The sequence below is a fragment of the Centroberyx gerrardi genome, chromosome 21 (genome assembly GCF_048128805.1).
Source record: "Centroberyx gerrardi isolate f3 chromosome 21, fCenGer3.hap1.cur.20231027, whole genome shotgun sequence".
NCBI classification, from domain to species: Eukaryota; Metazoa; Chordata; class Actinopteri; order Beryciformes; family Berycidae; genus Centroberyx; species Centroberyx gerrardi.
Genome location: NC_136017.1, coordinates 14,458,866 through 14,482,480, shown reverse-complemented (window position 1 = coordinate 14,482,480; position 23,615 = coordinate 14,458,866). Strand labels below are relative to the sequence as shown.

The window sequence follows — 23,615 nt, the reverse complement described above, 5'->3', positions numbered from 1 at the left end:
TCATCAAAGTACAAGTCAAAGTCAAGTCCCAAGTCACCAGAACCCAAGTCAAGTCTCATGTCTTCTCTTCGTGCATCAAGTCAAGTCTCAACCAATTACAATTGTGACTCGAATCCAACTACACAACTGCTAGCATTGGTACTATCTCGGCATGTTCATATGAATGGGGATGATACACACTAGCCTGTGGAAGTTTGTTTGTGGCCTGCAGGTGTAAGAGTGTGGGATGGTCGCCCTTACTGCTCTGCATATGCCAGCTCTGTGTGTGTGTGTGTGTGTGTGTGTTCCTGTCAGCTCAGTTTGATTTGTCTCTCTCTCTCCACCATGTCCTCTGATGTGCAGCCAAATGGCCTGCAGCTCTCTCTCTCTCCGTCTCTCCACACATCCTACTCTCATTCTCACCTTTCTCCATGTTCCCTTCTCTCTCTCATCAAATGCTTCTCTGATATACTGACTAGGTGAATCCAGGTAAAAGCGATTATCCCTTACTGATTCCCTTATTAAATCCATACCAATCACAGAGGAGGAGATGTAGATAAAGAGAAGCAGACGAGTTAGAGAAGGATTTTTAGAGATATTTTTTCTCACTAGTATCCTTTGGTCTGTTATGGTAAAATGTGAGGTTACTCATATCATAATACAAACACTATATCCTAAGGTTTGCTATTCGGTACGTGGCATACTTCTTGATATACTTGTTATTGGGTGAAGTGGCGGTGCTGCACATCATTCTTACCAACTAACCATGAGCAGACATGGAACCAAGAGCTGGTTTGGAGAGGGAGAGAGAGAGAGACAGAGGGAGAGAGAGAGAGAGAGAGAGAGAAGGCAGACAGTCTCTCTCGCTCTGCCTTTCTACCGCTCCAAGCGGGTTGCTATGGAAACGGGCTCCCAGAGAGGTGGTCTGGCCATTTTATTTTCGGGTCTTACCGCCGACACACTGCCTCCTCGACATCAAAATAATTAGGGTCCGTCTCGCCCTCTAATCCCGAGATCTCAGTATCAGTTTCGCGCCCGGCCCCCTGCTCTTCCTTCAGGTCGGCCGGGTGCCTCCGGTCCTCTAGACGGAGTTCAGCGGCAAAATGAGGAATAGTTTCATTTCACTAGGATTTAATTCACTTGAAATTATCCCAGCTGTAATCATAGGTTTCACTATGACCGCTATTATCTCCCATCGTACAGTGTAGACAGCTATACAGTTCAATACTAAATCGACAACAACAAAAATCCCTAGGACAAAATTTTATCAAATGGGTGTCAGAGTTTGAACTTTATACCATTCTACAGTCTGTTCACACCATTGACCAGGTGCTAGGGTTAGCACTTATGTATTCTGTTATTTTTGCATATGCACATTGCTGTATATTGTTTGTCTGCAACTTATACATTTGCTATTTATGCTACATCCTTAGCCGGGTCTCTCTTGAGAGGACGTTTTTAATTGGGACAGTCTGGTTCAATAAAAACCTGCTGTTGTTCCAAAATAACAACACATTATACATTAAGCCTCGCAGAGCAGCAGAGTTAATCCTGGCTCAAACTGAAAGGTGAAACTGATTGTAGATCAGATACTTGTGGACATTTTTTTAAGTATATTTTTAAGGTTTTTTTTGGTTTATTAGCACACAGTGGAAGGTGATGGGTGAAATATGGTAAAAATAGGGCATGATATGTGAAACATCACTGGGACATTGTATGTATAGTACATAATCCCACAGTGGGATGAGGAGGAATACATTATCAGTAGGGTAGGGGCTGGCGTCAGTCATGACCAATCAAATCACTTCTCTTCCTTCCCTTTAAATGCAGTGCGCTCTGCTCTGCGGCGCTCTGACAATTTGGTGATGGAGAGAAAAGTCTGGAGCGGTTCCGCCACAAAAGCTTCTCCCAAGAGGAATTAGCTTGGGAGGAGATAACACATTTGCTTGCTGTGTTGCTCTGGTCCAAGGAAAAGCATTGCTTAACGTCACGGCACATACTGACAGTTTTATGTTGGACGACAATCAACCACAGCCACATGTGTAGTTAGAATGAAAAATGTTGTATCGTATATTTTCCTCCTTGAGGGATTTATATCAAAGTCAAAGTGGCCAACATATCATTCACAAAAAGGGTTGGTAAGCCTTTGAAGAGGATCTGTTCATGACGCAGCGCTTGGTAAAGCCACAAAAATAGCACCGAGCACGGCTGTCCCTTTCACCATGCAAATTTTTTTTTTTGCACGATCGTTACTGACACACCCCCCTGCTGTGCCTCTCCTCCCACTTCGGCACAGTCAAGTTCAGGGCGTGTCACCAAAACACCCAACTTCGCCGGCGCAAACCCCCCACCAAGCGCCAGAAATAGAGCCCTCGGCGTCTTGCTCAAGGACACTTCAGCAAGCCAGAAGCTCGCTGTCACCTCCGATTGAAAAAGCCTCTTCCTCACTACCCCGCCCTGCAGCTACACAAAACCGTTCGCCTCTCTCTGGACTCGCAGTCGGCGGCGCGGCTAAAAATACAAGCTGGAGACTGCTGCCGATTTCACAATATTGCAAACGGTTAATGGTTGTAGATTTCCTGAAAGAGTCGTCGTTAGCGTGCCGTTACACAGGCCTCTTATAAATCACAATATGTCCTTCAGTGTTGAGCAAAATGAGTTGGCGACAGAGTAGATGGAACATATTGACTGAAAACAAATAGCTGGTTTTGTGTAGGTACTTGAGGTGCGCACACACACACACACACCTCTCTAAATACAGTCAACACCACTCAGTCTCGAAGAACTCTGGAAATCAGAATTACCTCAGCGTGTGTGTGTGTGTGTGTGTGTGCGTGTGTCTGCGTGATGACTCAGTCTGCCTCACACAATGGTCCACTTCATATACCTGTGGGGATGTGTGTGACCTAATCACCTTTGCATACTGATCAGGCGGAGCGGGGGCCTTCAACAGGCTTTGGTTTCTATGAAGACTATTACCCGCCTAACCCACATTAACCTCTGCAAATTAAGGGCCGAGCAGGAGAAAGCATTCAGCTAAAGAACACTTCTGTAGCGCAGCCGGCTCAGACTCATTGTCTACTCCTCCTGGCCGACGCATTTCTAATTTCAACTTCCTCAATGTCTCCAGACCTTCATTTTTGCATTTAAACAGTATGATGTCTGCTGATAGTGGCTGGGCAGTAACTCAATGTCTCAACACGACTACAACCCAAGCACTACACTCACTTCTGAATGTAATTCATTTTCCATACTTTTCATACTTATCCACTCTTTTTACAAACTTTACAAGACTTGGAAACAATCACATCAATTCTACATACTTTTTCAAACCTGTGTAAGAACTAGGGATGGGACAATATCAATATATACTGCGGTAAAAAACAATAACGTTTATTACAACGCCCCTCATTTTTATTACTGTGACCACTGCGATAACTGGCAACTTGTTGGGATTTTTGCATTTGCTGAATAGCAAATGCAAAAAGTCACTATTTTACATAAATATTTTACATATGTTCTACAGTCTTACATTCAAACGTGTTTAAAAAAGACAAATGTCTTGCTATTGACTTATTATTATTATTATTATTATTATTATTATCAGAATATTACAGTACTGATTGTAAGGTTTTCATCTTATTAATATTTATCGGGATAATATCGTATATCGACATAATTTTGGCCAAGATAATCGTACTATGAAATCTTCATATTGGCACAGGCCTAGTAGGAACTAAGGTAAATTTAACCTTTCTGTTTGACCCCACAACACAATGTCTCATCCGATTGTTCCCGTCTCTATCATTTACAATCCAATAAAACAGAAGATCTTTTGGACCTTGTCTTTCTTGTCCAGATCAGAAGACTGATCTGGACAGAACACTTCCCTGTTTTCCAAAGTCTGCAAAGGACATGGTGTTTCCCAGCTCCCTTCATCTAGCTGATCTTTAAAGCAGGAACTCGTAAAGCGGGAAATAAAAGCTCCCGCATATCAAGTTGTAAAACTTGTGATTGCGGTGTTGTGAAAGCAGCACTGGACTGGGCTTGTAGGGGACAAGTCAAGAGCAGGGCCTTTGCCCTTGCTGGGTGCTATTAATTTTGGAGCAAAAGGAAAAGGCATTTAAGAGAGGGAAGTTAAAGGTGGAGGCAGGTTTGGAGAGGAAGAGCTGGGGATGGAAAGAGAGGTTTCATGCCAAAATGTCATATATGGGAAAAAGATGCTTAATGTTTATTGCTGAGCATTTAAAGACCCCATGACATGGCATCTTTGCTTCCTTGATTTGATGTATTTGCTGTTGAAACAGGATGTAACGCAGTGAGGGATCATTCACCAGTCTAAACCAATGGAATATGAATCAGGGAGACAATAAAACCATCAAAAAGATGGTTTTATTGGTTCATTTTACTGTCATGACAGAAACAATTTTCTAACAGTAGGTGCCACTTTTGTTTTTACATGGTGGATATATCGTTTTGGAATGAAACCCTTCACGTATAGAGAAAGATGGCAGGACAGAGGGAGTGAAACGGGCGAGGGCGGGAAAGGGAGAAAGCTCAGAGCGAGTCGGCTCGTTATCAGTCAACCCCAAAATGGCCCTTTAATTAAAAGTAGGAGGTAATGAACACGCTTGGGAGTCTGATTAGCAGCTAATGCCTCTCGCTGTGAGCTGATGGGCTCCCCCGTCTGCCCTTTTACAGCCGCGCCGAACGGCACGTCGCTGAGCGCTTCCGCTCGATACTACAAGCCAACCGCCGACTCCCTCTGGATCATACAACTTCAAGACCTCGGGACTCGCTGCCTCGCAATGCGGCTTCGACACGCCGACCGTGAAAGAAAATATTGAATGTTTTGTTGTTTTTCCGCTTTGATTTTTTGCATCCGATCACATCCGGATGCACTGACTGGCCTGGATGCTCCCCAGTTGGATTTTGCTCACATTAATCCTTTGTGACAGATCACATCTCTGAGTGTTCAGGCTCACAATAACCCATCTGACCTGAAATCAGCAGCGAGTAATGAGTAATGTATAGTTTTTTTGAGAAACAAGCCCAAAACTGACCCCCCTTGATGTTTGCACGCATTTTCTCTCTTGTAGCTTTTACTGTCATTCCACTAAGTTCCTCTGTCAGACCCAAAAAGGCGTTCGGATCCAGAGCGACCCGTTCCGAAACACACAGGCTGTCGGTGGAGCGCTCATCAAGGCGCGGGGCGGTAATCCAGCGTTCCGCGGCGCGCCGAACAATGTGCAAATCTCTCCGAGTCTCCGAGTCGTTTTTTGTCTGGGGTACAGTAATCCCCCGGTCTCCGTGCCGCAGTGCGAGCATGCATCTGAATATATTACACAAAAAAAAAAAAAACTCCGGCGAGAAGGAGATAAGCTGAATTTTGAGCTCCTAAACCAGACTGTTATGAAGTTTCCTCCGAAAGTTTTGCCCAAGGTTGTTCAAAGGGTTTCACTGCAGGCTCTCAGAGGTCTGAAAATGGGTTATCCTTGGTGTTCTTTGGCAAGCCTAGTGAAGCCTGCCACTTTCATCTTCTGATGAAGTATATATATGTGTGTGTGTGTGTGTGTCAGGAAATGAAAGAGTGCGCGCTTATGTGTGTGAAGGTGTGTGTGAATGTGAGTGTGAGTATATACACACGCGTATGTAGGTTTTTGTGTACGTCTATGTAGTTGACTTTCAAAACTATTCCCTCCTTTATCGGCGCAGAACGATGAACTCAGTCTCCTGTTGGTTGTCATAACATAACATTCTCTACATCAAGAAAGGGGAGGAATCCTTGAATGTGGAATATATTGAGGGCTTGGAGCCAAAGGGGCGTAAGTGCGTTATAGTAGATTTTACAGGAGAGCACAGGACTTTTTGTGTCATCAGATTGAGCATTACTATAAAAACAATACTGCTACAGTTTAAGTTGAATTATATTTGTTAACTTTTTTAAAAATGGCAAAAGAGTGAAATACGCCTTTTTGGCACAAACATTGTCCCAATACAGCCATGCAGAATATGGGCGTATGTAAGTAAACAATTGTAAAACACATTCATTTGAATACAAATCTAGCAATTACACTTCAATCAACACTGAAATATAAAACAAGATCAGAATGAATATCTTTATCTTGAAGTAATGCTCAGCAACTTTCACCAAGGCCTTTAAAATTGTAGGCTACATGGAACATATCAAATTGACTGATACATTTTTTCTGTTAAAAACTTTTAATAAACCTTTTTAATAAACCTCTATAGACATAAGAAACTGCTTTTGATTCTAAACTACTACTTTTTTTTTCTTTTGCTAGTATAATACATTTTGTATGTGTCCCAGGACACATCACTTATTGATGTGTCCTGGGACACATTCAAAGACCTGTAAAACTCCTCATAACACTGAGGGATAACTTCAGCTACCAGCAGTCTTACTATCAGAGCTCATCTTGACCACTTCACACTCCTAACATTATAAAATAACATTTTGAATCTATAGGCCTAATTATTTCATGGGAATATTAACATATTTACATTCATCTAATATTGACCTAGAATATTAATTAGGATATGAATAGGATACTAAAAATGATGTGATCATGCTGCCATGCTAGCATTACTTACGTCAGCATGCATTTTGAGTTGACCTAAGTGCTGTTAGAATCCTCTACCCACAATGCTTGTTCAGTGTCAAAGTGCACTTACGCCCTTTTGACACCAAGCAAAACCCCACTTTTACTGTTACGGCTTTCAGTTTTTGTTTAATTAAAACTTATGGGTCATGATTTCAGTTGTGTCCTTTTGGCACTGAAAAGATCTCACTGAGACCTTTCAATTGATATATAATACTCATATTTGCCCAAAATCGCCCGTTTGGCTCCAAGCCCTCGATATGTTCATGCACAGTGTGTGTGTGTGTGTGTACCTTCCAGAAGTTGTCCACCTTGCCGTAGACAAGCGACTGGTTCTGCCGCTTGATGTCGTCGATGTGCTTGATGTCGCTGGCGTTGAGGTGCTGCTCCACCACGAAGCCCAGGAAACTGTTGTCTGGCGTGTGAGCTGCGGCACAAACAACACACACACGCACACACACACACACACACACACAAAACAGAGATGAATGTCACGGCTCACCTCCAAGGGATTAAGAAGACTGAGTCACAGGCTCTCAAATGCCTCAGAAGACAATGACTATTTCAACACGCCGACTTTGTAAGTGGTGTACAACAAGGCCGAGAGAAAAGAGAGAAAGACAAGAAAGAAAGAAATAAAGTAAGAAAGAGGAAAACAATGCAAGGAGGGCAAGAAAAAAAAACGGTAATCAATCTTGCAAACACGTCTGCTTTTTTTGCACGAGATGGGAACAGTTGCTCAACACATCTCGACGAGCACGCTTTGCTTTTTTGTTCCCTCCATTTCCTCATCACCCAATGATGGCCGGTTACTATGGGAACTACTAGAGCAGCAGGTCAAGTAGGCAGCCCTGAACTGGCAGCACTTCACCTCACTACCATCTGCCTTCCAACACAAATCTCAAGATAAGGATTCGGTGGTTTTTGTCTTTCTAAAGGGAAGATCGAGACGAAAATGAATAAGCTCAAAGACTCTCGATCCTGTAATTTAAAAAGAAAAAAAGGACTTGTAGACTAAGAGAGTCCACCTCATCCCTCCTCCTGTTCTGTGAAAGCAGGGAGGGAGTGAAGGAGGGCAGCGAGGGAGGTGTTTGTGGTGCTGTGGTTTGTTGTCTCCGTGCCTCGGGGATCTGCTGCGGTTTACGGCTCGCTTTTTTACCGCCGCGCTATTGCTACAGAGGCAAATTCAGGTCAGTCCGTCTGGGAAGGGACACGTCACTCCTGTGTACCTGGGCGATAACATCTCATCACACTGGTAAAAACCGCCTTTGTCTGTCTGTCTGTTATGGAGCAGTATAGATTGAATAAAAGGAAGTTCTGTTATTGTGAAAGTGTTAGTAGTGCAACTTTAACTATGACTCTTAACGCCTCAGCTGCAAATTCTCACCTCCCACAATCCTCTTTGTGCATTCAGAAAGAACTATATGGCCCAGAAGCAAAGGAAGCGAAGGAGCATTCTAGTGTTTAAAGGCAAATTAATTAAAACGGTCATGCATTTGTGTCTCAAAATAGGTGAAAGAGGACAAAACAAAGATGTCGCGAAATAGGAAAAGCTGTGACAGCTTCACTAGTACGAGAGAGAAAAGGCAAATGTTTCATTATGAAAGCATCGTGAAGAGGTGGCAAAAAATATCTGGTTTAGTTTACGAATGCATCATCAATGAGAGATGAGATGAAAGAAGAGACGAGACAAGATGAGACAAGGAGAGGAGAGGAGAAGAGAGGAGAGGAGAGCAGGGGAGAGGAGAGGAGAGGAGAGGAGAAGAGAAGAGAAGAGAGGAGAGGAGAGCAGGGGAGAGGAGAGGAGAGGAGAGGAGAAGAGAAGAGAGGAGAGGAGGGGAGAGGAGAGAGCAGAGGAGGGGAGGGGAGAGGAGAGGAGAGGGGAGGAGAGCAGGGGAGAGGAGAGGAGAGGAGAGGAGGGGAGAGGAGAGGAGAGGAGAGGAGGGGAGAGGAGAGGAGAGGAGGGGAGAGGAGAGGAGAGGAGAGGAGAGGAAGTGGATGTGACAGTTGGTGCCATGCTGAGAGGTGGCTGGCCCCCGCTGGATGCTGCCAAGACGCCAGCCAGTCAGCTTCAATGAAACGCCTAAAACAAGACACACGGCCAGGCAATCTATACCTAATGTGATTTAGGTCATTTTGTGGAAGTCATAAAAAAAGAAACCAACAGCTAGTGGATGGGAATGGTCAAACTCTGGCTGTCCCCACAATGTCACAAACAGTATGGGATATAGTGGAAATGTTAGTGGGAACCGACAGAAAATACCAAGCTGCATAAAATCAATACAAATTTGTGGTTGCACTGGGAAATGCTGATAAAGGCCAAGTGCTGAAACGTGTTTGTTTCTTTGTCTGTTGCTGTGCAATAAATAAGCATTTTAACATATTATGTGAGTGTGGGCGTTCGTCTTTTTGATGCATTATGTCCAAGAGTCTGCACCCAGTATAGATTCAGAAGTTTCTATTTTGTTCTTTTATTCAGCTTCCAGTTGGGAATGTGTGAAACAGTATCGATGTGAAGCAGGGCAATCCTGAAAACAAGTTTCCCTGGATAAAAACAGGTTCACTTCCTAGATGGCACCATGCTGCATTACCAATTTGTTTCACATTTTCATGACTGGACCTGAAATGGGACATGAGATCTGCCTGTTCAAATTCTAGCCACTTTTAAACGTGTTAGCTGATTATCTCACCACCACATGGCCAATCAGCTCTATATCTGTTGATTAGTGCTGCCCTTCTACCACTGGACCAAGTTTTGGAAAAATGATGTCTAAACTGGAAATGAGCTCTCCAGTGCCCCCATGTTGTTTGATTGGCCCAATAATGGAGGGTTTGCCTCTTCTTCTGTCTGCTGATAGGCCACAAAGTTCGATGGTGTTACGTGAATCCGTTCAGGAGTTATATGCCTTTTCGTGAGAAGCCACTGTCCAACTCTATTGGCAGAGGTAAAAAGAGAATACCTTCCTAGTTGGGTTGATTTACCAATTGTGCAACAAGTACTGAAATACACAAAGTACAGAATGTGCTGCTGGGAGTAGGACCTGTCATTAGCAGAAGCTCTATCAGCACTGAAACAATTCAGGTTTAACAGGTGTAAATAACTCTTGGCTAATAAGGCTTTGTGTAATGGGAGTGCGTCATTCCTAACCTTCCACAGGAGAGCAGGAGTGTGAAGGCAGGGACACGGCTGTCATGACTTCACTGTGGTAAACATCAGGAGGTGCTGCAGAAAGTTCTACGCTGATAACAGTGCTAGTTCGGTTAATGATGGTGACTTCATTGCTAAACTCGTGCTTTTGCAGAGGTGTTGGCTGAAATGTGACCTTTCCTCCCTTCGGTGTTTGTTCACTCACTCTAGGCAGTTCACATATTGGCTTTGGCTAAATAGCTTTAAGAAAACAGAAAAGGAAAAGGAGAGCAGGAAATGTGTTATGAAGAGCAAACAAGCTGGTAACACCAGACCGAAGAAAAAATATTGCAATAATTCTTAAGCATCTCATTTTTCTCCAAAATCATCTTTTTGACACTTTCACGAGGGCAGTAAAAGCAGTAATCACCATTTTCAGCAAAAAATAAATGCAATATATTTGTGTTGCCTTTCAGTTTGCCTTATGAGAAACTATAAGTATAATCACTGTCTGCACCATACTAGCAGAAATGCTGTTTTTCTTGGATTCGGATGGGAGTTAACAGTCAAGGTTACTACACATTTTACACATCAAGCTGCTACACTTCTTGACTGGACTTCTTCAGTGTGATGTATACTGATAGTATCTGGGCTGTGTGCCAGTCAGCTAGGCCACTACACTCTTGAGGTGAAAACTATTCACAACAAATATTACAATGTGTGAAATGAAGTGGAGCTACGACTGCGAGTGCCATCGCATTTTTTTCCAGACTTTTTGTGCAGTTCCCAACCTATTCAAGACGTGGAAATTGGGAAAAATCCACAGAGTTTTTCCAGAGTTTTCCATACTTTCCTGAGCTGCACTGACAATGCACAGTGGGACCTTTCACCCACTGAGCATTGTTAGTTCACTTTGTCATTCAGACAGCGTGGGGAGAGGACTGGAATGTGGGAGTGGGTGCTGGGAAGACGTCACCAGATCTGTGTGAGGTGTCAGGAGAACACGACAGCAGTTCCTGAAATACCTGTAGTGTCTACCATTGAATGGTAATCAGTGGTAGACACTACAGGATGAATGGCAATGCTAACAGTAATTTATTTGAAAGTGAACAGATACATATACATAAAGTTACATACACTACCAGTCAAAAGTTTGGACACAACACATTTTTCTTTGTTTTCCACATTTTAGAATAATAGTAAACACATCAAAACTATGAAATAACACAAATGGAATTATGCAGTGACCAAAAAAGTGTTAAAATCAAAACTATCTTATATTTTAGATTCTTTAAAGTAGCTGCCCTTTGCCTTGATGGAAAGGCAAAGGCTTTGGAAAGAAATTCATACATAGGATCAACTTCACTAGTTATATTTGTTTAAAAAAGCATAAGCCTTTAGATCAAAATGGCTTTAAGAGAATGAAAAACACAGTACATTCATTCAGGTGTGTCCAAACTTTTGACTGGTAGTGTACATATACATGAAGTTGGTAAATTACATACATGGGCAAGATGTTAGTAACTGTTACATAGTGTTAGTATTCGCTAATTCCATGATATTAATAATAAGTTGCATTGATAAAAATCCAGGATAAAAACAAAACCCACAAAAGTCAACAGCCTATTTCCACTGCGGGTTTTTAAACAGCTAAAAATGGGCCAGGCGACACTGGAGGTACGATAACAACCCATTCGCATGATTAAAAATTACTGCTATGTAAGAAATTCTGACTGTAGTGTGACAGAGAGAGTCCCAGGCATGAGGAGGAGGCGGCACTGACACCGCAGCGCTGAACCAACTGTAAACAGGACGGGGCCGCGGCTGTTAATTAGCGCTCGGCACTCTTGGCGCGTTCGGCAACAGATGCCTCCCTCTCCCACAAGAACTGCCACTCAAAATGCCTCTCCACTCGCGGCTGCGTCGCGCTGTTAGCTAACAAACAGCCGGGGAGGACACTGTTGCCGGGGAAGCGGCTGTTCCGTTGCTCTTGACAAGCTCGCGAGCGGCGGGGCAAATTTGCTTTGTGGGGAAGCCTGGATCCGCTCCGTCAGACTGGGAGTCAATATTGGCAGAACCCCCGGTCGAGTTAAGTTGCGGGAAGAGGTGGGGAAAGGGGTCGGCATGTCTCTTGAGGAGCGGGATATCGTCTCCGAGAGGGACCGGCCTCCTTTGTGTTCTCTCAAGGAGCGGCGAAGACTCATTAAATCAATGCGAGGAGGCAGAGGACGCTACATCATCACACAAAGGAGGGGCACCGTTTGTGATGATGACGGAGGACAGTCTAAGAAAGTGCACCAGATAGGCGTACTCCCAAGTCGCAGACCTGAGGAGTATGTAATTAGTGTTGGCGCACTACACTTGGAATCCAGGCTCATTTTACAAGGAGCTAACTAAAAAAAAAAAAAAAAAAAGATTTAAAAGTGCAAAGATGCGGCATCAGCAGTAAAACCTCCAGCGCTTTGAGAACTCAACATCAAAGACTGGTCTTACCACTTATCTGAATGGGCCTGCAGGGAGGAAATAAATAAATAAACTAAACCTATGATCCTTCCGCACAAGCTCCTTTGAGAGTTGAGTTGATGAAGGTTGATTAGTTTGGACAGCACCAAAGATTTGAGCGGAGGGGGGGAGTGAACTTAAAAATGTCCATCTGATCAACTTGGCAGAGTCCTGCAGCCAACATCGCCTTCCAAAAACACTCAGCCCTTAAAGCGGCGCTCGACTAAAGATGCACATTAAGTGGCTTTAATCTCAAAGTAATTCTCTATAATCAGTGGTTATTTCCATTGATTTATTAATTGGGAAAAGGGATATTACCATCTGCCAAAGAACTAATGCCTGTGTATGTCTGCTGTGCCTGGATGTTCTCAATAGAGGTGAGCTGTTTCTGACACGCATGCGCATTTGTGTTTGGCGTGCGATTCAGTTGCAACTGTCTTCCAGTCTCTGGTCCATCTGCCATCCATCTGAGTGAAGTTGAAGCAAACTTTTGGAATATCGCAAACATAAAATGGGAATTAAGTTTCCATCAGCTGGGTTGAAGCAAAGAAACCGTAGCTATGACAGAAAGCACATCCATGAGAAGAACGGAAAGAGTCGTCCAAGTCATTCCAAGAATTGATTAGTATTGGGAATATTGTCATTGTTCTTTAGTGTCAGCTAATGTTTGCCATATTTCATGCTGTCTGAAGACAAAAACAAAGAAATGCCATTGGCAGGCACCTGTTGTGGTTGCGAGTGACAGCGCATACTTCTCTGAGAAGTCACGGTGGACAGATACTTTACAGATAATAGCGTCCAAATGTGTTTACTTCGTTTTTTAGCACAACATTTCTCCATTATAAAACTTTTCCACCTAAAGCAACCATAAAACAAATAGCGTAGAGGGAATTTAATAGAAATTTGACATTTCCATTCAGCTTTTCCAACTTGATACATCATAATTTGCATAAAAATACTTGCATGGAAGCCCAGCTACTGTGATTGAGTGCTATAGTTAACTGGGGTGTACCGCTTACTGTGGCTGCATGGGATTCAATTCCACTATGCTGTTGTTAATGTCTTTCCCGGGTCTCTGGCCTCTCCATAATGCTAACTGCCAACTATCTGAGAAACTAATTTCAAAATGACTACAGGAGAGTGCGCTGCCCAATCTCGTTGAATAAAACGAAAGACCTTACAGATGGACGGGAATAATGCGGTCATATTATTTTTCTCCACAGCATTACTGGACTTGGAGATTCAGATTCAGCGTTGGGGCTTTTTGGGACTCCGTAAATGCTTCCATTATCCCAAGCCTCTGCAATCAGTCAGAGCAAAGCTTCTGAACAGGTTTCAAATGATCTTTTAAAATCACGTCGGGTTCATGGCGAGGGGTGCTCTATTAGAGCGGCATAATGGCCTCAACGTTTCCCTCCTGCTAAGGTCCCTGAATAGATCCAGCACTGAACTATTCATGGAGTGTTATTGTCAGGCGTAAATGTCTCAAATGAAGTGTTTCATGGCAAAACGCTGTGTCATCAGTCGGTATTTCAAAAAAACACAGATCTCTTTTACATAAGCAAAGGTCTAAGATGATTCATAATTTACCAGTAGCCCATAGTGCGATTCACTTTCAACAATTATTTTTTAAGAGAAGGTGTGGCTTTTTTAATATTATCTCACTTTAGAATAAAGCTCTTGCTCTTTCTGCCAACAGTATCACGTATCTGTGCTGATACAGGCCAAGTACAGAAGGCATGTTCAGGAACGGCAGACCATTGAGGACAAAAAAAACCCCAACAACCTCTTCCTCATGTGAACTGAGGGGGCGTGCCGGCGACACTATCAATCAAAGCTCGACAGTCAGGCAGGATCAGCCTGGCTGATCTCAGGGTCAGTCGGGCGGTTGGCAACGTTTCAAAGATAAATGCTACTCCTGCTGTTACGTTTCAACCTCTGACCAGTATTAATCATCATTTGCATTTTAAACATTTCGGGAAGACTTGCTCTAGTGCAAGGGAGTTAGCAAACAGAGGCACGGCTACACATAAGGAGTATCAGTTGTAAACGTGTGGTAGCAACTGGTAATCTTATCACTGATCACCTTAGCCATAAGCCTAACTGTATTGACCAAAAGAGGAAAAACCTGGTTCTAAATCATTGATCAACATAAGCTATAGTTTACCACCAGTTGAAAACTCACCTGATATATGTGGGAATAGATAAGGGTGACTTTTGCCTGATGTATTGTATGAATCTAGGAAGGCAGGTTAAACAAGAGTGGAGCCGGGGAGTGTACTGGTACATGCCATCTGGCATAATTTACCAAGTTATGTTGGCCGATGTACAAGCCTAAACTCCTGGTGTAACACATTCTACTACATTATAAGACACAGAGTCAGGGACAAGGGAGGAACGAACTGCGTGAGAGCAGCATAGTTCACTGTAGGTTTACACACTGCTGTACCAAAAGAAACGCACTGACAGCCCCACTGCAATCCCTTATAGGAGTTCATGACTGCACTAACAAACACAGGATCAGGCGTGTGTGCTATTTCTCTCGCATGTACACACACACACAGCCTCATATCTTTAAAATAATTATTTGTCCCTTGTCCATTTATTTTTTTTCTGTAAGATTTTTTTTTTGCTTCGTAAATTACTTTGTGACATGAATAAATCTGACTTGACGAGACCTGAATCCCTTCAGGTTAGTTTGACGGTGGATATGGGGAGAAGAGGAAAGGTTAACTGTATTACATTTGCCAGTCTACAGCCTTCCTCAATATAAATGACTCGTGCTGGCCGGCAGAGCCAAGTAAGATGCACAGCCCATTGGAACACAAATTGTACACCAGAAAACATTCCCTGCTATCCCTACTTTGGGCTGACTGAAATAGATTAATGAGGTCGATTTGGCCTTGTCTTGTCTTATTGGCCAGAGGCCACATACTCCCGATTCCCTCGACCAATGATTTATGGAGGACTGCCTAATGGTAACAAATGGACCAATCCAAATCTAGGATAAATTACCTACTACCACCTGATTTGTCCACTGTTACATCTACATTCAATAGGTGAGTGGAAATACAATTTCACGGCCGGGGGAACCGAATATTAAATATTACATAAGCTTTGACCAAAAGTAAATGTGTCAGTGGAGACCAACTTTCTGTTTACTTCCTGACTGGGATTAATCTGTCTGCCACACCTTGATGAAGAAGTATCTGCAAATAACTCTTAGCATTTGTTTGACCACGCTTGGAATACCAGATGGGTGGGGCCAAAATGGGACAATACAAAGTTTATACATTCGCATGAACGAATTTCAAAGTCAATGGAGCAGAATTTTCTTTAACCGACATTTAACCTCACTGAAATGTCCTCAAGTGGTAAATTCCACCTGTCTGGTTATCCAAGCCAAAAACACCAAACACTAAGAAATACTTTAAGCTAATATTTGACTACTGTCTAGTGTCTAAGAAAGCAACAATAGGAAACCTGAGATATCCGTCTCATCATCCATGGAGGCTTTAATGTAAGGTGCTGTTTGGGTTGCAAGGTGCATAGACTACTCTTTAGCCTCAAGACAAGGTGTTGTGCACAATGCAAAGAGGCAAGAAAAACAACAGCCGCTCTTTCTCATCTCTCGTGCCTGGAAGCAAAGCCATTCTGCGGTTTTAACACTCTGCCAAACCACAGTGCACTTGTTTCGCCAGCGATATCATCTAACCCAGCGACTCTTAGCTGGATTTCCTGCAAAGCCCCCGTGTCTTATGAGAAAGACATACCCTACTCGCCAGACAAAGGGCCCATTCAGGTGCAATGGTATTCCGGATCGTTCCGGGCCTCACCTCGCAAACGGAGACCGCGGGTTAACATTTCACTTTCTCTTAGCCGTGGGGAAAAGGTCAATCCCCCCGGGGGGTTGGCTCCCTTTCCTCCCCAGAACCCTCTCCTCCTCCGCTACGCCCCCCCCACACCCACCCTCCCCACGGTTGACTCCGGTTACAGAGTGATCTCACACTGGCGGTGATGCGCGCACAGACTCGCACACAGCAATAAAATCCCCACGTCCTACATTCATAATCACAGTAAAATGTGAGTGCCGAGTGTCTGACCTCTTATTTTCCTTTAATCTGCTTGATGATATTCCATTAGCCAGCGCCATGCTGGATGTGCAGGGCGTCTTTTGTGCCCGACTTTCAACCACAGCGTCCCGCTCATCATAAAAATGTTCTCACCGAAACTACGGTGGTAGTAAACAGACCGCGGTGCGATGAGCCGTTTTCCTGATTTATATTATAAGTAACCTGATTTGGCAACTTGACCTTATGCAACAACAACAGACTGGGGAAGTTGCTGGGAAAAGCCAGTTAAGGTTACTGGGGTGATGAAAGCTTTTGAGAGGCATGTGGTGAGGCAGGCCAATGCCATTCTCGACTGTCGTGGTCACTCCCTCAGAGAGCCGTTTTGCTGCTGTAACACGGTTCCTCAACTCAAGACTAAAAGAAACAGAGATTCAGTTATCCCCCTCCACTTGCCTGAGCTGCACATGTAATGCTATAGCCTCTTAGGCTTGTATAAGAATGCTGTATCTCGGACTGATGAGGCATTTCTTTGCCTATTGGCTCCATCAGTGGACAAATCAACTGGTAATTTTCTCTACACTTGTTTGTATGGTACATACTGCAGTGATGTGTCATGGGTTTTTAAACCCTGTGAGTAAACCACATTTCGGTTATGGCAAATATCAATTTGAAAATTAAAATTTGATTTGAACTGGATAACTTTGATGGGATTGACTGATTTTGTCTGATACAGTCCAAATGGCCCTTTTTGTAATCCATTTAGGGCTAAAGCTTACTCGTCCTTTAGTGATGTTTGACAGAGGCATGGTGGGAGGAGAGGGGCGGTGTGTGTGTGTGTGTGTGTGTGCGTGTGTGTGTGTGTGTGTGTGTGTTGGCGCGCTGCCGACTTACGGAACATAGTGTTGAACTGCTGGGGGTTGAGGTTCCACTTCCCCCAGGGCGTCTTGTGGCCCTTGGACTGGGCGTAGTGGGCGTGGTTGAACTCCGGCTCCGTGCCGAACGAATCCAGCACCCGCAACATGCACCTACACACACACACACACAAACAGAGTTGTAATGACATGCGTGTATGATAAACTATTTAAGACAAACATTGTTTTAGAAGACGAAGAGAGAAGTTTATATGGAGTGCAAAATCAACACAACTCATACACCAGCTTACACAGACACAGTGTATTGTTGTTATATCACGCCCTGGAAGATAAATGGTTCACACTGTGCACACAATCACAGCTACAGAGACAGTGTACCCGCAGTCAACCACTGAACACTGCTTTTTACACAGTACACTGTTTGTTTTCCACACCAAGGTCTAAGAACTAACCCCTGGGTAATTTAACCCCCATTTACACCATTTACAGTTGCATTTTTTACCGTTTAGACAGAAAAGCAGCACCGACGCTGTTCCAGAGAGTAAACCTAGCCAACACCGGGGTTAAGCCCAAATGTAACTTAGCCTAGACTCACAATGGCTCCGGAGTGCAGTCAGCCCTCGGGTTAAACGCAGTGTGAAACATATACAGAGGTTTTGTTTGCACAAGGATTTATTGGATCGCATATTTTTTTTTTGAGCTTTTGGCACATTGCCTAAGAGTGTGTGACGGCTAAACGTGAGATTTACATGTATTTTAATGCCGTAAAAGGGTTTTTGTTATTTTTGTAATATTGGAATAAAAGAGGCATGTATTTTGAGTTATGGCTGATAAAGCTTCCCCTCTCCCTGTCTACATATCAAACTGTATGTGAATAAAGGCAAACTTTTAGACGGTTAAATACATTGCAAAACATGTCCTTAAGCATCCAACTTTCAAACAGCGGCATTCGGAAACATGAAGCCATGAACTACGGCCTCCGTGTCAGACCGGGAGACAGAGCAAGCCCGTCCTGCGGAGGCGGAGGACTGTGAATGAACATCGGAGTTGACTCAAAGGTCAGAGCGCAGGATTAATTAGAGCACAACCAGGAGAGAGAGTGGTACATGCTGAGGACTGACGCGCTCGTGACCTTTAACTCCGCACTCCGCATTCTCTAACTCGCTCCTCGTTACTCACTTCCCCTTTTCGAGACGCTCGCTCCGTCTCTTGTTTATACGCCGCTGCCACGGAATGCCCTTGCACGTTCCGACTGGGTGGTGCAATATGTGGCAACTTGGATGAGGGGAAAGGTAAATAAAGGACAAAGAGATAGCTGGCTGCTTTTTTACCTTGAGCTGCAGCACCGAGGCTAATTTCAATCTGTTGACGTGGCAATAAAGTATTGAATCTCTCTCTCTCTCTCGCTGTTGAATCCCTCTTTTTCTTTATTACCGAGCTGTTTCTCTCGCGCCGACTTATTCCGTCTCCTTGATTCATCCTTGGTTCTCGCTCATCTTGATTGCCGCGAATCTTGATTTGTCTGTTTTGCCGAGGAAAGGCTTTTGCTTCGGGGGAAAATAAAGTTATGTTCCTCCATTCAAGTAAAGTAAAGTTCTGTGATTATGTTCCAGCTGGGGGCCAAGGTAGAATAGTCAGCATTAATCACTGTGATAAGGAGCCAGGTGTAAACACACACACACCTGCACCTAGAATATTCTCTCTCTCTCTCTCTCTCTGTGTTTGTCTCTCCGCCCAGGCAGATGCTTTTGCAGATGGCTGTGCGAACTGTGAAAGGCCCTGAGAGAGGAGAGAGCTGGGAAACGCGTCCACCGTGAGGAAACTTTAGACTGGAAGGGGAACAACAACAAGAGCAACAACATGCCCACATGCCATCTCCGCGTGCTCTGGAGGAAAAACAACCGTCATCTGTCGCCGGTAAATATCCTCAGCAGATGGGGAAGTGCTGTTGAAGCCACAGACAGTGTGATGTAAACGCGGCTGCGGCGAGGCTTGTTGGATGGGAGGCCGCGCGATGAGCCAAATGAGGTGACGAAGGCAGAGTGTGGCTGGAGTCGAGGCTGTTCTGACACTTCTCAAAGTATCAAAATGGGGTGCGGGGACCCCCTAAACAAAATAAGGAATACATTTATTTCCCTATAATTTAATTCACTAGAAATGATCCCTAACTTCAGTGATATTGGCAGAAATCTTAAGGGGAATTCTACAATGAAAATGAAATTTAGAGATATAGCTCTTTGTGTGGCCAAAAAATCCATCGCAGTAACATGGAAGTCTAATTGTCACCCTCAATAGGACTTTGGCTCTCAGAAATGAATAGATGTGAAGCACTGGAGAAAATGAGATATATTTTAAGGAAGAAATATGACTGCTTTCTGAAAATTTGGAAACCTTGAAACCTGAAACCTTGCCTTTGTCAACAGTGGAAAGGTATAATACAGATATGATGAAGTGATTCTGTGCAAATTATCTATCATGAAATTGGTCTAAATGTCTCTAGCTTGTATGTTTTTTTTCCTCAGTGTTATGTTTGGATAGAAGTTTGTGTGTTCTATATTCTGAAAAACAACAAATAAAATATTCAAAAAGAAGAAGAAATTATCCCAAACAGAGAATGTATAAGAATGACTATGACTATGAATCATCTTAAAATTCATCCATCCATTCATTCATAGTGCATCCACTGCACTATGGAAAATCATATCTGATTACTTTCAGTTAATTTTAGATTACTTTGCCTCTAGAATCCACTGAAATATTACTTTTTATCAACATTTTTTTCCACTAAAGACACTGTAACATTAATTGTTATCATTTACAATCACTTCAAGGCTTGTAAAAATGCTCATAAGCTCACAATCTACATGCCTTTTTTCCTTCAAACATGCTTCAAACAATCATCCAATAAGTAATCACATTTTTCTCCCAAAAATATCTAACATCTGATTACTGTTAGCTTTTACCTGTTACCATTCTATAACCCATTACTCCCCAAATCCCCTAGCAAGACATTGGCTTGACAGCGCAACAAAAAAACAATAGACAGTGTGGACAAAGGGAAACCCTCTGACACCATGAATCACACACACTTAAGCACCCCATACAGACAGCGCTATGCAAAATCAAAGTGCTCATAAAACAAAAGTGAGGAAGTGGCACATGCAAATAGACGGCAGAAGAGACAAAGGGAAAAAGAGGCAGAGAGATAAGCGGAGGCGGAGGAGGAAGAGGCAACACCATGAGATCAAACATGTGACACACATGGCTGCTGACTAACTCTTCACTTTGTCCGGTTTCATTTCTGCACCGTTTCCAATGAGCATAAACAATAACCAGCGACAGTGGATGGTGGGACTGGTTAATGCCGGCACAATTTGCTGGAGCCTCGTCGATGCAGATGAAAGTGTGCCGTCTCTCTGCCCGATGAAGTTATTGGATTGAGGGATTAAATGAAATAGAACAATGGGCCAACATTGGCTCCGGTTTGTACCCAGAAAACAATAGCTCACAGTATTCCCATTCCTCCGCAGCGGTATGAAACGCAGTGATACAGTGAGACAGATAGCCAGAAGACGGGGGCAATAACAAAACGCATTAATCACAAACAGGCCCGACAGACTTCTGCTTGCCTTTTCCCCAAACACAAACACAAACCAAACAAAAAAATAGAACAAGAGTGAAACGGTTTACTGTTTGCGCGCATTTGGGGTTTGATATGCAAACAATTGGGAGGCAGATAGCTGGAATTAAATCAGCCGTTTTCAGTCCATGGGGCATCTTTCTGCCGTTCCTGTGTGACAAATGAAGTCGAGAGACGATTAGGGCGGTTTCGCGAAAAGGGATTGTGGGATTCTCTGGCCACGACAGCAAGAAAATGTAATTCACTTCTAACAAGAGGAGGCAAAATAAAAGACACTTTGGGAGAGGAAGGAGGAATGAAGAGGGAGAGAGACAGAGAGAGAGAGACAGAGAGAGAGAGAGAAGGACTAGGTTAGATCTAACGAGAGAATAAACTGTACAGAGATGGCCGTAACAGCGCTAAACGACAGTCTCAAAAAGCACCTAGAAAGCGCGCGGTGGCATAAGTGCTCTGACATAAGTGGTCAATAATTGCAGAAGAAATCATGCAGTTAAAAAACAGCATCTGGACCTTACATTACGGCTAAAGTTGAGTCCATTTCCTCCGGGCACAAAGGGAGCGGATGCAGTTTCAAGCGTTAACTCGCAGGCAAACAAAACCTGGTGACAAGCGGGAGGAACCGGGAGGGCCATTAGCGGCCCAGACTTATTGTTCTATTTCTCTTCCCGTCAGCCGGAGCTGATGAGAGCTTTTTTTTCAGAGCGGACCAGGAAGGCCTCGTCCCGCAGCTCTCAGCGGAGCAATCAGAGAGGGAGGATAGACTCGGCGGGTCAAAACGTCGCCGACAACAGAGGCTACTTCAGCCTTTTGGGAAACGGTGCTGATGCGCGGGGCAGAAAATAGACTCATTGTCCAGCGGGCTGCCAGGGCTGTCGACAAACTGCCAGACAACAGAAGGTCTCAACCCCCGACGCAATCTGCCCGTGTGAGAGGAGCGGTCCAAACCGCAGCTGGCAGCGGTGTGGCACAAGGTTAGAGAAGTGGGCTTGTTCAAATAGTTGGAATTCAACTCCCCAGAGCGGCTGATATGATGATATAAACAGGGATACTGAAAGAGTAATGCCTTCCTTGTCTTCATAAATGACCATCACAGTGCTTTTGAGCCAAGCAATTAAGATATAAGATTAATTCAGATGTGTAAAAGTTTTTTGTACCCCAAATATTTAACACATTCAGGTCTTGTTCCTCTTGGTCATCTTGGAATCAAAGCTTTTTCTACCATTGCTGAATGCATAAAAGGTCAATTGTAAATGCACTCACTGGTAGTGGACCCAGGACGGTCCCAGCGTCTTCTTGAACTGGGTGAGGCCCACGATGTCGATGTAGATAAGCTCCACCACCTTGTCGCCCTGAGTGGGGCAGCTGGACTTGTTCCCCATAACCCTGCGCATGATCCTGGGGAGAAAAGTTTGGCATCAAAATCAACATTTAAATCGTCAAAAGGCGTCCAGAGGCATCCAGAGGCGTCAAAAAAAAAAGTCAAAATGTTGCATTCTTACGAAGGTCTGTCATTTTTCCTGCATTTATACTGGGAAAATTAATTGAGCATGGTCTGATCCTCTCCTGAAAAGCCAATGGGCAAAGCCATGCATAACACAGAACCTGTTACAGTTGGATGCTGCTTGGACACGGCTCTGATTGTCAATTTTCGGGTGAGAAATATCACCTTGGTAACAATAATCCCCATCTCCCCCTCTGGGAAGAGAGTTGGTACTGGAGAGGGTTTAGGAGGATCATTCTGTTTACTGCAGTGGTGGGTGAAAATGATTGACTTCTGGAATAATAAATAATACATTCCACTCAAAAAAGAAGCCCACTAATATTCTCTCTCTTTTGCATTTTTAAGGAAGCAAAAACTTTCTGTCAACAGATCTGGTGAATTCAGGTTCTTGGCACATACAGTTGTACAGAGTGAAGATGGTACTGGTTTAAACCATGCAGGGGATAATTCAATTCCCATCAAAACTTGAATGCATGATCCTGGGTTAGATTTCATAAAGGGACAACAAGCTACAAAGCCAAAGAAACGGAGAAAAATGACATTTATCGCCTGCCCCCAGAAAACATTATCGGTACAGAAGTGGACTGAATAACCCTTAATAGCATTTGTGGGTTTAATGTTTGTTGATATTAAAACTAAACCCTAGCTGTGACCTTTGACAACACAAAAAGTAATTATTGCGTCAAACCTCCCTGTTAACCAGCGGCAGGCTGGTTAACAGGGAGGGACAGTGAACTAGACCGGTAAGGACTGCACATGGGGAATGGAAAACCAGATGACTTTGTTAGTCTGTAAGCCCAGACTGCAAAAGCACAGCAGTGTGCAACATACTGTCTCCATGTCAAACAGGATGCTCCCGCTGATGACACCGTCTTTATTACAGAAGACAGAGCCACAGTCTGCCTGGCAGTCTGACAAAGCAGCAGCATTAGAAGTTTACAGCTGGCCAATGGGCTTTTTCTACTAGTAAAACACCTCAATAAATATATTAGATAAAAGACAAGGGAGATAAATTTGTTTACCCTCAGTCAAATAAGCAAATGCTGGGGGGCGTGTGTTGGTTTACCTAAACATTGCAGATAAAAGACTTGTTTTTTTGGTGGCAAACAGAAGGGGCTTTCAGTTCAGGCCCTGTTCAGCACCAACCTCAGGCTATTAGGGTGTTACAGTGCATTGGGTTACACGCTCAACAGTCATTTTATACACTCTTAGGGTTGCATTGCACAGCACCGATGCTGCAAAAAGAGTCATAATACGTTTGTTTGCAATCTAGCACCCACAAACATTTTTAATTCTGA

The 23,615-nt window shown here is 43.7% G+C and overlaps 1 protein-coding gene across 2 annotated transcripts in view; it reads right to left on the bottom strand.

The window, feature by feature from the left end:
- mgat5 (alpha-1,6-mannosylglycoprotein 6-beta-N-acetylglucosaminyltransferase) overlaps positions 1 to 23,615 on the bottom strand; it is a 92,984-nt gene that overhangs the window by 16,297 nt on the left and 53,072 nt on the right. For both annotated transcript variants that reach the window (XM_071908443.2, XM_071908444.2), the window contains 3 exons: positions 22,077 to 22,211; positions 17,196 to 17,329; positions 6,896 to 7,029 (listed from right to left, as the gene is read on the bottom strand). In XM_071908443.2, the coding sequence (XP_071764544.1) occupies positions 6,896 to 7,029; positions 17,196 to 17,329; positions 22,077 to 22,211 (403 nt within the window). The remainder of the gene's footprint in view (positions 1 to 6,895; positions 7,030 to 17,195; positions 17,330 to 22,076; positions 22,212 to 23,615) is intronic.